Below are 14,038 nucleotides of genomic sequence, written 5' to 3'. Positions count from 1 at the left end.
ATGCAGGCAAAACGAACACCTTGAGTTTGGTAACATAACCCCATCATAAGTCAAGAATCGTCTGTATAGTTGGTCTTCACCTTCAGTTCCTGAAACAAGAGCTTCTGAGACCCTTCTAATCTCTGGAGTGAAAAAATTATGGCTTTTATGCTAATGAGGTGACTCTACGTGGGACTCTGTATAACTTCAAGTGGAAGCTGGTTGCCAGATAAACCAAATTATATATTTAGAGGATTGGAACTTTCACCCCCACCTATGACCTTATGATTTAATCAATCATGTCAATCTAACTTCCGTAAAAACCCCAAGCAATGTGTTGGTGAACACATCCATCCATGTGTCAATAGTGTGATGCATCCCAAATTTCACAGAGATAGAACCTCTTGCATTTGGGACCCATCTGGGTCTCACTCTATGTACCTCTTCATCTGGCTGTTCATTTGTAGCCTTTATATTACAGCAGTCTCCAAACTTTTTGGTACCAGGGTTTGGTGTTTCTGTGAGAATCTAATGCCTGATGGTCTGAGGTGGAGCTGAGGTGGTGATGCTAGCACTGGGGAGCAGCTGAAAATAGACGAAGCTGCACTCACCTACCACTCACCTCTTGCTGTGCAGCCCGGTTCCTAACAGGCCACAAACTGGTCACACGTCCATAGCCTGGGCGTTGGGGACCCCTGCTTTATAATAAAGGATAGTATCTTTTATATCATGTCTTTTAATAGTAAGTAAAGTTTTTCCCTGGGTGATAGTAAATTATCAAACCTGAAGATGGGGTCATGGGAACTCCCAACTTGTATCCAAGTAGGACAGAGTACTGGTAACCTACCTGGGGGACTCACCTCTTGTGATTGGTGTCAGAAGGTGGGTACAGTCTTGTGGGACTGAGCCCGCACCTGTGCAGTCTGTGCTAACTCCAAGTTGTCAAAGTCAGAATTGAATTAAATTATACAACACCCAGTTGATATTCAAGGAGTTGGGAAATTGGCTAGTGTGGAGAAAGAAGCCCCCACACGTTTGGTGTCACAAGTGTTGTGAGTAAATAGTTTTCTTTTAAATATTTATTTAGTAACTAATATGTGTCAAGTACTGTGCCTAGTGCTGGGAATGATTAGCTGAAAGACATAGACCCTCCCTGTGGTGGCTGAAGATGACAAATAAACATATAGTTACAGTATAGGCAGAGCTAGTTTAGTATTTAGCCAGTATGTATTTGTATGGCTGTCCTGGTTTTACATGTCATCCTTGGAAAAAATTTAAGTACTATAATAGTAACAAACACTTTGTTTTTTCATGACTCAGAGCCTCTGTGCAGGGTAACCCTAACTAGACTATCCTATTCTCTTTGCCTAGTTAGCTCCAAATAATTTTTAAATCTCAACTTATACCTTATCTGATTCAGTGCTTTGAAATCATAAACAGGAGTAGCTTGGTCCAACACCCTTGATTGTTCAGAACCACCTACTAATTTTACCAGATTTTTAGTTCTTGGGTACTTTATTTATGGCTTATGTTACTCTAAATTTGTCATTGTTTTGTACAATGTTTTGAATATTTAATTTATTTTAGTTATACATGGTAATTATTTTAATTATTTAATCATTTATTTGTTCATTAGCATCTACTACATGCCAAGGAATTGATGAAAACACAAAGGACCTAAAGTAACCAAAGCAATTTTTAAAAGGAAAAATGGAGTTGGGAGACATAACGAATTTCAAAACTTATTATAAAGCTACAGTAATCAAGATAGCTTGGTATTGGTGAAAAGATAAACATAATGATCAATGGAACAAAGTAGAATCCAGAAATAGACCCATATGTGGTGAGTCAAGTGATTTTTGACAAAGGGACTAAAACAATTCAATAGGAAAAGAAGTCTTTTCAACTAATGGTGCTCAATCAACAGAATCTCTGTATGGAAAAAAATGAAAATCAACTCTACCTCCCACCATAGGCAAAAATTAACTCAATGGTCATAGACCTTAAGTGTGCAATCTCAAAATATAAAACTTAGAAAACATCATCGCGACCTTGGGGCTGGTAGTTCTTAGAACATAGATATAATGAATCAGAGGCAAAACAAAAAATTGATAATTTCAAATTCATGAAAATAGAAAACTATTGCTATTTGAAAAACACAATTAAGAAAATTAAAAGGCTCTAAAAACAACCAACCACCAAGAAGCTAACATAGACTAATCTATGTCCTCCCAATTGTATACTACTTACAGTATACTGTATGTAGTGATGTTGAATAAGTCTTTATAGAATGAAAATATTGTATTTCATTAAAAAATGGCAACTCAATAAAATTTTTTTAAAGATTACAAAAAAAAACTAAAAGGCAAGCCACAGTGAAAGTTTGTAGAACATATATTAGACAAAGGACTTGTACCCTGATCATGTGAAGAGCTCTTCCAACTCAATAAAAGACAACCATATAAAGAAATAGGTAAATGATTTGAAGTTAGTTCACAATACTAGGTAAATGAATGTCAATGAACACCTGAAAAGCTGTTCAACATCATTAGTTATAAGGGAAATGTAAATTAAAACGAGATACCACAACACATCCTTTAGCATGGCTAAAATTAAAAAATACCAAGCTTTGGTGAGGGCACAGAGCAAGTGGGACTCTCATAAATTGCTGATGGGAATATAAAATGGTACAACCACCTTAGAAAAGAGCTTGGACATTTCTTAAAACGTTGAACATATCATATGACCCAGTCACTCTACATCTCAGTATTTAGCCAAGAGAAACAAAAATATGATTGCACTAAGACTAGTACACAAATGGTCATAATAGCTTTATTTGGAATAGCCCCAAATTAGAAATCCAAATGCCCATCAACAGAGGATTAGATAAATCATGGTAAATCCATACAAAGGAATGCTACTCAGTAATAAAAACAAAAACAAATACAACACAACCTGTTGGTACAAGGAACAAGAATGAATCTCAAAATTATGCTGAGTCAAAAAACCAGGCAAAAAGAGATCAGAGTGTATGATTCCGTCTATTTAAAATTCAAGAACATGGCAAAATAATCTGTTGACAAAAAGTGATTGCCTAGAGATGGAGTTGAAGGGATAGATGAATTACAAAAGGGCACAACAGAACGTTTGGGAGTGATGTATGACTGTCATCTTGATTTGGGTGATGGCGTAATCTTTAATGGGTACTGTCCTCTGAACGTGTTCCCTCCGAATTCACACATTGAAATGGTAACCCCCAAAGTGATTAGCAGTTGGGGCCTTTGGGAGGTGCTTAAGTCATGAAGATGGAGCCCTCTTGAATAGGATTAGTGCTCTTTTAGGAGACCCCATAGAGCTCTGGACTTAAATGTCATTAAATTACTGATTTGTTTTGGCATTCCAGGCACTTCAGTGGCCCAATTCCTATGGAGCCATTCTCTTCCATAAGCACACTTCTTGGCCCCTGTCAACTGGACTATTTACTCTTTACCAAGCCTGATCTTCCCTGCTTCTAAATATAACGACCAGGCTGTTCTCTAACGATAACACTGTCCAGTCCGTTAACACTTGTAAAAACTTAAGGGCCTCTTGTAGTCTTATTCACTTCCAAACACCTTCTCTAGGTTAACAGGTTTTGAGAGAAGACAGATTCCAACTTATTTTTACACCTCTTTCCCACCTCCACCAGCCCTCTCCCCACTCCCATTCAGGGCCTGGACCAAAGTTTATCACTCATTCGGTATTCGCATAATAAAAGAACTCGAATAGGAGGGGGGAAAAAACGCATCTAACAAGTAACTCCACTAGGCCCAACAGGTATACTAGCTCTTCTCATGCTTAGCAAGATGTTTTAACAGACCAGCAAGATGTTATCTCGATCCTACAGTTGAATAAATTCATGCTCGAATGATTAGATCTCCAGCCGGACACTACAGCCCAGAGGACAGAAAGACTCTGCATCGGAATCACACGGAGTGAGGTCCTGACCGTCAACTCTTCCAGAAAATCTTAACTGTGAACTCAGGAGATTGAGACACTCTGCAGGAGTCAGAACCACGAATTTGTAAGCGCACAGCCATGCGAGCTTTCCCCGAGCCGGCTTTCTAGAGATACCGGGGCCCCAGTCCAAATAATAACACATACGAATTGGACCTACAATCCCTTTCCCCGACCCCCTAAATTCCCAGTGGAATCAGAGGCCATGGCAGCGACCACAGCGTGCACAGAACGCGCGGCGGAACTAGGAAGAGGAATCTCTAGCCTATCTGGGCGTCTCTGATTGGCTGCCAGCTAAGCTTGGAACTCTGGGGCGTGTGGCATCACATCCGCCGGGCCCGCCATCTTGTTCCCAGGGGCAGTTGGCGGAAGAGATCGCGCTCCCTGGCCGCCGGCTCGCCTTCTGCCGGGAGTTCTCGCGGCCCGCGTCTCGGCGTCCGCGCTCGCCCCGGAGTCCATTCGTCGGCGCCCTCGTTGCCCTCCCTCACCTGGCTGGGGCACAGCGAGGCAGCCCCCTCTCCCGACGGCGTTCCATGGAGTAGGGTCCCGGACCGTTGTCCCGAAGAGCGAGATCGAGCTTGGCCCCCCCTCCCCCTCCCTTCTCCCTCCCTCCTTCCTTCCGCCGCAACATGGCTAACAACAGCCCCGCGCTGACAGGCAACTCGCAGCCGCAACACCAGGCGGCCGCAGCCGCGGCCCAGCAGCAGCAGCAGCAGCAGTGCGGCGGCGGCGGCGCCACCAAGCCGGCGGTCTCGGGCAAGCAGGGCAACGTGCTGCCATTGTGGGGCAACGAAAAGACTATGAACCTCAACCCCATGATCTTGACCAATATCCTGTCGTCGCCGTACTTCAAAGTGCAGCTCTACGAGCTCAAGACCTACCATGAGGTGGTGGACGAGATTTACTTTAAGGTACGAAGCGTCTAGGCCTGGGCTGGGGGTAAGTTCGGAGGAAGGAGTGTGGCGGAAACGGGCGGGGGCGGCCCCCGAGGTCTGAGGATTTGGGGTGGGGGGGAAGGTTGGGTGGGGGTAGGGAGCAGTTGCCTGTAGTCTGCCAGGGAGGGGTCAAACTGTGGCCGCCCTCATTTCCTTTTCAGATTTTTAGGGCCAGGGGAGCCCGCCGCAGTTGATCTCTCTTCTCCCCCAACCTCCTGCTCCCTTGGGGGGAGTTGGACCAAAGGGTGGGGTAAGAGGAGGAAAGGAAGACTAACTGGAGCCTCTCCAGTTCACAGCTTTAAAATTATTCTTTTTGATGTTGGATCTACTCCGCGCCAACTTGTTGGTGCTTCTCCCGCTCACCCCGGGCCAGGGCGTGTATTGACTTCAGTGTTGGCCTCGTGTTGTTGGTATTCACTATCCAGATAGGAAAATGGTCAGTGCGTGTGTCGGGTGGGGTGGAGGGGCTGAGGGTGGAGAGGTGCTAGTGCAAGAGGTGTACAGAAGGCCTGGAAATTTTCCCAGCAGGAAGTCAGGAGTAAGTGGTCTTAGTTAAATGTGCATTGGGCTTATTTAGAATTATCTGGGCCCTGGGCTTCTGCGGCAGGGTCGGTGCTGGCTTGGCTGTGCTGGGGAGCTCACCTGGCGCCTCCTCACTGCACTCTTGTCTCAGTTCTTGTTTCGTTAGCAGGATTGACTCAGTCTTGCAGCGAGGCTCGGAGCAGCCCAGGGTCGCAGGTAGAGGTATGCACTATTAATCATGCTCAATTGCCATAAATGCATTTCCCTGGGTTAAATGAACAGCTAATTAGATTTTTTGGCCATTGGTTTTGGTCTTCACCAACTAGATAGGCTTTCTCCACTTCTCTGCAAATTATGTAGTTTTAAAAAAAATAACTTCCAGGCCTCCTAAGGTTATGTTTTAAGACAATATTTATAATAGCCTTAACGATCTTTAAATATTTTAGCTGGAGAATCTAATATAACACAATCTGTTTTGTCTATATTAACTTTTAAAACACTTGATAGACAACACATTTTCTGTGATCTGAACGTATCTGTAGAGGTGTTAATTTTCTTTATTTGCTTTTAGGTTTTGTTTTGTCCACCATTTCCCCAATTAAGTAGGTTATTGAAGGATTTTCTTTTTTTTGCTATATTAGTCACTTTTGATAGAAAATCACTTTGAGAATACAGTTCAACTGGGTGTGTAAAGTACACTGAAATTTTGATGTCCTCCTAAAGAGTATTGTAATTGTACTATGAATTAGTGTTTTTAGTTTTTGAAAGGTAAGCCTTTTTTCAGCATGGATGCAGTATGGTGAATATTTAATTAACCCTTAGCTTGATTTATGCAGTAGACCTCAAACAGTTGGGGGTCCTGCTCTTTTTGTGGCAGGCTCTGTTTAATAACATAGGAAAAGAAAAGCTTGTTTTCAAATTTGAAGTACTGTTTTGAAATGACTTAAAACTGCTAGAAATTATTTTAATTTAGTTATAAAACTAAAGACCCAGGTTTTGTTACCAAGCCATTCAGATCAGATGGTCATTGAAATATGTAGGCTTCCAATTACAAAATCCTGTAAGTGGATTTTGTAATTGCATCCACCCCTTTGGCTGGCCTTTAAGGAATTGAAACATCTTTTATGCAGCAAGCTGGGGGAAGGCAATTAAACAGTAAAGCAGAGCAGGAGTCTGCTGAGCAAAATAGTGTAGTGCTTACATTTAAATGCATGGTTTTCTGTCTGTAGCCACTGAAAAAGACTTCAAAATTTAACTAGGAGGGTGGGTAGGGATGGAAATGTACTTTTAGAAATATATAGTGAAAACAAGATTTTATTTTTGTTTTAAGTTAAGAAACAATGGCTCTTATCTTTCCAAAAGACCTTCTTGAGTTACATCTTTTCGTAGAGCTAATATTCTTTCTTCCCTATTTTTAGGTCAAGTATGTGGCTTTTATAGGGTGTGCACCTTAGCAAAGATGATACTGTATCTTTGGGTATACCTAGTGCCATGAGTAGTCACATCTATTATTGCCACAATTTATATTCTCTGGCAAAAAATTGAATTGGTTCACATAATTAGGCTGAAAATAAATTACACACTGACAAGAATGATCTCTGTAGGCGTGGCCTTTGTAATTGCATCTTTAATCAGGAATGAATATAATGCCCGATTTTGGTAAAAAAAAAAAAAATGCATGAATAAAATGCCGTAATTTTGCATCACAAGTAACTCCTGTTAGTGTTTTAGCATACTTCCTCGAAGTCGTTTTTCTTTATTATGTAGAATTTTAATCACCATAAAATTGAACTCACTAAGGCTGTCCTAAAAGTTTTTTTGAAATATTTAATCTTCATTAATACTTTTTTAAGTTGGAGCTTTAAGTCAATTTTTAAATAAGAATTTTTATTTTTTAAAGTAACTCTTAATAAGACACAAAGTTGTTGTATCCAGTATCTTCACAAGTATGTGGGGCTGGAGATTTCCTGGCTCCACACGTGTCGGCTCTCTACAAAGCGGGTGGAGTTTCTGCCCTGAAAGCTGCTTAGGTTATGTTAAAGCCTGATAGCTTCATTGGTGCTCTTTAAATACCTGAGCAGTTTTTCAAAGATGGTTTACGTACTTAATGCGTGTGAGCAAAATTACATACATCATGTCAAAATACCCAGCTTCCAAAACTTTTGGAAGAGCTGCTCTTTTATGGAGTTGGGTTTATTTTAATCACACTTTGAAAAAATTTGAAGTATGCATGTTTGTTGTGTTCCTCTTTTCTATTTTCAGGTCACACATGTTGAACCATGGGAGAAAGGAAGCAGGAAAACGGCAGGCCAAACAGGGATGTGCGGAGGGGTAAGTAGAAGTACGTGCATTTTTCAGTTTTTCTGTGTCTGATAACCAAGTTTATATTTAGAAAACTAGAAGTCTAGCAGTTATACTCAAATGACAGTTGGCAGATCTTAGAAGTTTGTTTTTTAATCTCAATTCAAATGTCCTATGAATGGGGTTAGAAAAGTATAATTTTTTTTATGCTTCATTCTCAGGTCTGGGTTAACAGGATTAATCAGTTGGTGTTAAATATCTCTTAATTTTTTCACTGCTTTTTCTTAACTCTTTCCGCTAAAGGTTCGAGGTGTTGGAACAGGAGGAATAGTTTCGACAGCTTTTTGCCTGTTATACAAATTATTTACTCTGAAGTTAACTCGTAAGCAAGTTATGGGTCTTATAACACACACAGACTCTCCATATATTAGAGCCCTTGGATTTATGTATATACGGTAAGCATGCATTTTCTACATTTCCAAGAAATATCTCATTTAACTCACATAAGCCTAATCAGGCTTTTCTAATTCTAGGTATACACAGCCCCCTACAGATCTATGGGACTGGTTTGAATCCTTCCTTGATGATGAAGAGGTATGTCAACAAGGGTAATAATTACTTTTCTTTTGATTACTCTTATGTTTTTAATGTCTTTCATTTATTGGAGGTTTAATGTCTTCCAGAATTTTCTGTATAGTTAAATTATTTCACTCATACTTTTGGAATTAATGTCATTTTCCTAAGACTTGGTGGATTTTACATATTTTTGGTTAAATTTCTTAAGTTTTATTGCATTTTTAAATTTCTTAAATGTATTTTGATAACTATTAAGAATTTTCTCTTAATTGTACTACGTGTATGGTATTGATCTTATACAGTTAATAGTGACTTTTTAAGGTGGGCCATGCTCAAGAGTGAAGTGATAAGACATGTACATAGAATACTAATTACACCTTTTTTCCTGGAACATTTTAGTTCCTTACTCTCTTTTTGCAAATATTAGTACTCCCACTTGCGTAGAAGTGCAGAATTTAAGAGCTGGGTGGGACTTAAATAGACTGAGAATTTAAATGACTTATTCAAGGTGACCAATTACTTACGTTCTAGCTTTCAGTTCATGAAGCTAGAAGCAAACCTTTTCTTTAAGTTTAGGTTTTGTTGTAATTACAAATCTAGTTTCTCATTCAAGCTTAAACGGTTGAATTTCTTACATATATTCAGAAAAGTTACTTTGGGAAAAATTACTGTTTCAGATTTAAATCATACATGTGTTAATATGCTTCATAGTGAAGCCCAGGGTCTCAGAAGGGACTATTGTGAGCTGTATTGTTCCTATATCTGCCCTTTATATTTTCGAGTTCATAAAGTAAACTTTGAGAGTTGTGTTTCAGTAGTCTTCTTTTTTTTTTGAATTTTATTATTTATTATTATGCCTACAGCACCTGGTCTTCGTAGGTAGTCTCTTATCCAAGTACTAACCAGGCCCAACCCTGCTTAGCTTCCGAGATCAGATATCGGGCTTGTTCAGGGTGGCATGGCCGTAGACCATGGGCCGTGGCTCCACTGGGGCGTGAACCCAGTACTTCTGCGTGTAAAGCAGATGTGCTAACCGCTACACCGTGGAACCACGTCCTCAGTAGTCTTGTTTTTAAAGTTTATATAGTGACTTTATTGAGTTAAAGGATAGTTTTAATGGAATTCTTTCTAGTGTGTTACTATTATGTGCACACCTAAAAAAAATTCTCATATAGACATGGAAAATTTTTCTCTGCATTTTTTGGGCCTCTTTAGTGAGCTGATTAATATCTCAAAGGAAGCAGAAAGTGTTAGATGATAAATGACAGTTTTGAAAGCTTTTTTTTTTGATGAGATTTTTTTAGGATGAAGCACTTCTCCCTTCTATATTTAAAAAGCATGTTCCTCTTCATAATTGATATTATATAGGTTTATTTCTGAATGCTTCTATTTAATCTGTTTTTCATTGTATTTACAAACCTGAGGATCTCTATTTAAGCTAACTTATTGTTTTCTTCCTTAGATATCTGCAGCGATTATATTTGGAAATACTGTATATCTGAACACTTAAATGTGTGTGAGTGCAAGCAGTTTTACCTTTAGCTCTTGTTTTCCTGTTTAGATAACAAATCTCACTTTCCTTGTGTGCTTGCACTATAGGTTTGGGACTGACAATAGCTGACTAACATGTCCTGAGCTGTGAGAGGGCATAGCAAGAAGGCCTTCATGCGGTAATGACCCTTTTCAGAGACAATGGTCATCATGGATTATGCGTTTCCAATTATTTGTTCATTTATTTATTTTCTACATAACTTCTAAATTAGAAACCTCACTGCTTCATGGCAGTTGGTTTGCTATTGCTTCCAGTTTTATTAGGGCTTCATTTTATATTAGAGCTGTTAAAAGACAGTCTTTAGACAAGAATTGTCTGAAGTAGTTCTTATGTAGCTAGGTTACAGTACTAGGAATAATGTGTGCAGACATTTCCACAGAATAAGTATATACTTAGTAGGTATGTGGAATGTAAAATTAAGTTGATTGTTCCACATAGTTTAGTAATGTAAGGGGCTGTTTCATATTATTGCTGAGTGAGATCAGTTCTCTTTATGCCCATGAAGCTGCAGGATTTGTTCTCACCTGCATGCACACACTTAAGCCCAAGTATTTCCCTGTATCATTCATTACCAGATTAGAAGGGTACACAAATTGAAATTGTTCTGTTAGAATTTTTTTTATATTTGAGATTCCAAAAATGGTAATTTTTAAAAATAGTATTCACGTATATGTTGAAATAATTTTTTTGACGGCTAGGTTATCTTTTGTGTTTCTGTAGGACCTAGATGTGAAGGCTGGTGGAGGCTGTGTGATGACCATCGGAGAAATGCTGCGGTCTTTTCTCACAAAACTGGAGTGGTTTTCTACTTTGTTTCCAAGAATTCCAGTTCCAGTTCAGAAGAATATCGATCAACAGATTAAAACTCGGCCTAGAAAAATTAAGAAAGATGGGAAGGAAGGTGCTGAGGAAATAGACAGACATGTTGAGCGCAGACGTTCGAGGTGATGTAACTCCTGAATTACACTTTTTAAAAAAGTCTGCTTTAGACAAGGTCCTTGAAATCAGTTGCAAGTCCTTAGGAAGTTCTTTTTATAGTGCTAACTTTATTGTCACCTTTTTCCCCAAAAGGTCATTTTATGCCTTTCAGGGCATTTTTAGCAAAATTATGCATCTGTAAATGAGAACGAACAAATTTTTTACTTTTTTCTTGACATGTTTATATAAGCTGGGACTCTAAATAAATAATATGGAAATTAAGGTTTTTTCACAGTGCGTGTTATTAATTCAGATTTTCTTCTCTTCCTCGTTCTTAAATATTAGGTCTCCAAGGAGATCACTGAGTCCACGGAGGTCCCCAAGAAGATCGAGAAGTAGAAGCCATCATCGGGAGGGCCATGGGTGTTCTAGTTTTGACCGAGAATTAGAAAGAGAGAAAGAACGCCAGCGACTAGAGCGTGAAGCCAAAGAAAGAGAGAAAGAAAGGCGAAGGTCCCGGAGTACCGATCGGGGATTAGAGCGCAGGCATAGCAGGAGTAGGGAAAGGCATAGAAGTCGTAGTCGAAGTCGTGATAGGAAAGGAGACAGAAGAGACAGGGATCGGGAAAGAGAGAAAGAAAATGAGAGAGGTAGAAGACGAGATCGCGACTACGATAAGGAAAGAGGTGCTGACCGAGAAAAGGAGAGAGAACGATCAAGAGAACGGTCCAAGGAACGGAGAAGTAGGGGTGAGGTAGAAGAAAAGAAGCATAAAGAAGACAAAGATGATAGACGGCATAGGGATGACAAAAAAGAGTCCAAGAAAGAGAAAAAGCACAGCAGAAGTAGAAGCAGAGAAAGGAAACACAGAAGTAGGAGTAGAAGCAGAAATGCAGGGAAACGAAGTAGAAGCAGGAGTAAAGAGAAATCAAGTAAACATAAAAGTGAAAGTAAAGAAAAATCAAATAAAAGAAGTAGAAGTGGCAGTCAAGGAAGAACTGACAGTGTTGAAAAATCAAGAAAACGGGAACATAGCCCCAGCAAAGAAAAATCTAGAAAGCGTAGCAGAAGCAAAGAACGTTCCCACAAACGAGATCACAGTGATAGTAAGGACCAGTCTGATAAACACGATCGTCGAAGGAGCCAAAGTATAGAACCGGAGAGCCAAGAAAAACAGCATAAGGACAAAGACGAGACTGTGTGAAATATTTTTGTGAAAGTGGATCACATTGAATCCTATAAATGTTTGATTAAATCTGCTTCCCCCGTTCCCGAGTTGAGATTGTTGCAGTAGTTATGCACTCTTCAAGCTCCCTGTAGGCTGCATTTTCATTTCCTCTTTTGTGTAGGGAAGTGCCTTTGTAATCCCATTTATTGCATTGATGTTTTCACCCAATTGTTGAGTTTGATACATGATGCACAGATTGTTCTTGCATTTTTTGTTTAATTGTTTTCGAGATGTACAGTCTGTACATATGTCCTGAAAATGTTTTAATTCCTTTGGCATGGTTGCCATGTTGGTTAAATTTGTATAAGGCAATAAACTGCCACTAATTCTATTTTTGTTTTGTAGGTGTGGGATTATGGTTTGTGTATTGAATTTAGCATGGCTGTGCTTTTCGTAATAGAATGCTAAAGACTTTGAGAATGGATCTTGGATGTCTGTGATAGAATTATGTGCTTTCAATGTACATGAAGGCAGCAGTTGTAGGATTAACATTCTTGTCCACTGTATATTGGAAGGCTCTTGTTAATATGTTACACTTAATATTCTCCACAGTTAACTTTAGAAAGAATTTATGAGAAGTTAATTTCTGGTGCAGAGGTTTAAATTAGGCTGTGATTTGATCAAAAGTCCTTTTAGCATTCTACCTCAAAGGGACACTGTTAGTATGCCTAAAATTTATTCACTTAGTTTTCTTTTTTTATTTGAAAAATTACATGACATGTAATCTTTTTTTCTTGAATTTCTCAGATTTTAAAGTACTATATTAAAGGAAAAATTAATGTCTAAAGCCTAGTATTCTTGGAGAACCCTATACTAACATGAAATCGGGGGGCGGGGGGCAGAGTAGAGAAATAGATGCAAGCCTCAAGCTTCCAAAGTGTTTTTATAAATGAAAAATAACTTAAATTATGAAACAGCTTCATATAGTGTCCTTTTTTTAAAATTCAAAACTTTTTTATTGATAATGAAGATTGCTGTTTGAGTTTTTAAACTTAATCTAGAAGACGTATTAAAAGTAATGCTATGCTGCATTATTTAAGATTATTGGCAAATTATTTGGTAGATTGTTCTTATGACTGTATTCTGATTACAGAGAACGATCATGAGTGTGGAATAAATACTGGATTAAATCCTTACCCTGGGTGTTGGCTTTTCCCCCATGTGTTTTTTTTTTTTTTTTAAGTATTTTTATTGTCTGAAGTAAAATGCCGGTAGAGTCACAGTTTGTGTAGAGGGATATCTCAGTGGCCAGAAGATAGGTGAATTTTAAGTGCGTAGACCAGACTGGACATACGTTGATAGTCAGTTATCCTTACTAGAGATACTGGCAGTTCCCTTTGTTGGTGGGTGTGGTGTGTCCCTAGACTCTCTGGACTGAGTGATTACTCAGTTTCGCATCAAAGTTACTTATTGAGGTACTTTGCACTTGGATTACGTATTAGAATCATTTAAAATTTGGACCTTGAAGGAACTTTTATATGTTGAGTCATTCTTAGAGAAATAGAGGCTAGGAGTGATTTGTTTCATCAAGAGGACTAAAAGCATTCCTGACAACCCGTGCCATACTTCCATTTGTTTAATCTTGCTGTTCATATTGGCTAAGTGACTGGGCACTCAGACGCCACCTTGCAAAAGTGTCAAGTGGAACAAACTAGGATATTTAAAGAACCTTCCTGTGTGGGCTTAACATTTGTACTTACCTAATTCCAGAAAAATCTCATTAAATGAAGGAATTCCTCTGTGAAGATGCTATTTTTTTTTTTTTAAGAGTAGAAGATTCAGTCATCTTAAATTGAGATCAAGTGAATTAGCGCTAGATGTGGAGATTAGAAAACTATATTCTTGAGTAATGAAAACCAGTATATCTTAACTTTGAAAATATTTTTAGCATTCCTAAATTAATGATGTTACTCCTTTGAATATAGTTTTTATCTGAAATGTTAATTCAGCGATGTGTTGTTTTACGTTAAATGTGGAAAGAATTTATTTCAAAAGGAGGGAAAAGTATCACAAGCTGCATTTGATTTGTGA

General features: G+C 38.9%; 1 protein-coding gene and 1 pseudogene across 1 annotated transcript; one reads left to right on the top strand and one right to left on the bottom strand.

The window, feature by feature from the left end:
- Positions 1-4,313: 4,313 nt before the first annotated feature.
- PRPF38B (pre-mRNA processing factor 38B) lies at positions 4,314-13,150 on the top strand. Its single transcript, XM_011368091.2, has 6 exons — positions 4,314-4,886; positions 7,695-7,763; positions 8,037-8,188; positions 8,267-8,327; positions 10,582-10,805; positions 11,125-13,150. Exons 1-6 carry the CDS (start codon positions 4,605-4,607, stop codon positions 11,981-11,983), a joined length of 1,647 nt encoding a protein of 548 aa, XP_011366393.1. The 5' UTR covers positions 4,314-4,604; the 3' UTR covers positions 11,984-13,150.
- Positions 9,164-9,279, bottom strand: LOC111745480 (annotated as a pseudogene).
- Positions 13,151-14,038: the final 888 nt, after the last annotated feature.

The sequence above is a fragment of the Pteropus vampyrus genome, unplaced genomic scaffold, assembly GCF_000151845.1.
Source record: "Pteropus vampyrus isolate Shadow unplaced genomic scaffold, Pvam_2.0 Scaffold6, whole genome shotgun sequence".
Lineage (NCBI taxonomy): Eukaryota > Metazoa > Chordata > Mammalia > Chiroptera > Pteropodidae > Pteropus > Pteropus vampyrus.
Note: the sequence above shows the minus strand (reverse complement) of the source record. Positions and strands in the feature narration are given on the sequence as shown.

Excerpts from the sequence above, each read along its gene's own strand:
- PRPF38B (XM_011368091.2), top strand. The coding sequence starts at position 4,605 with ATGGCTAACAACAGCCCCGCGCTGACAGGCAACTCGCAGCCGCAACAC. Across the intron at positions 8,328-10,581 it reads CCTTCCTTGATGATGAAGAG|GACCTAGATGTGAAGGCTGG; the intron begins GTATGTCAACAA and ends GTGTTTCTGTAG. Across the intron at positions 10,806-11,124 it reads GTTGAGCGCAGACGTTCGAG|GTCTCCAAGGAGATCACTGA; the intron begins GTGATGTAACTC and ends CTTAAATATTAG.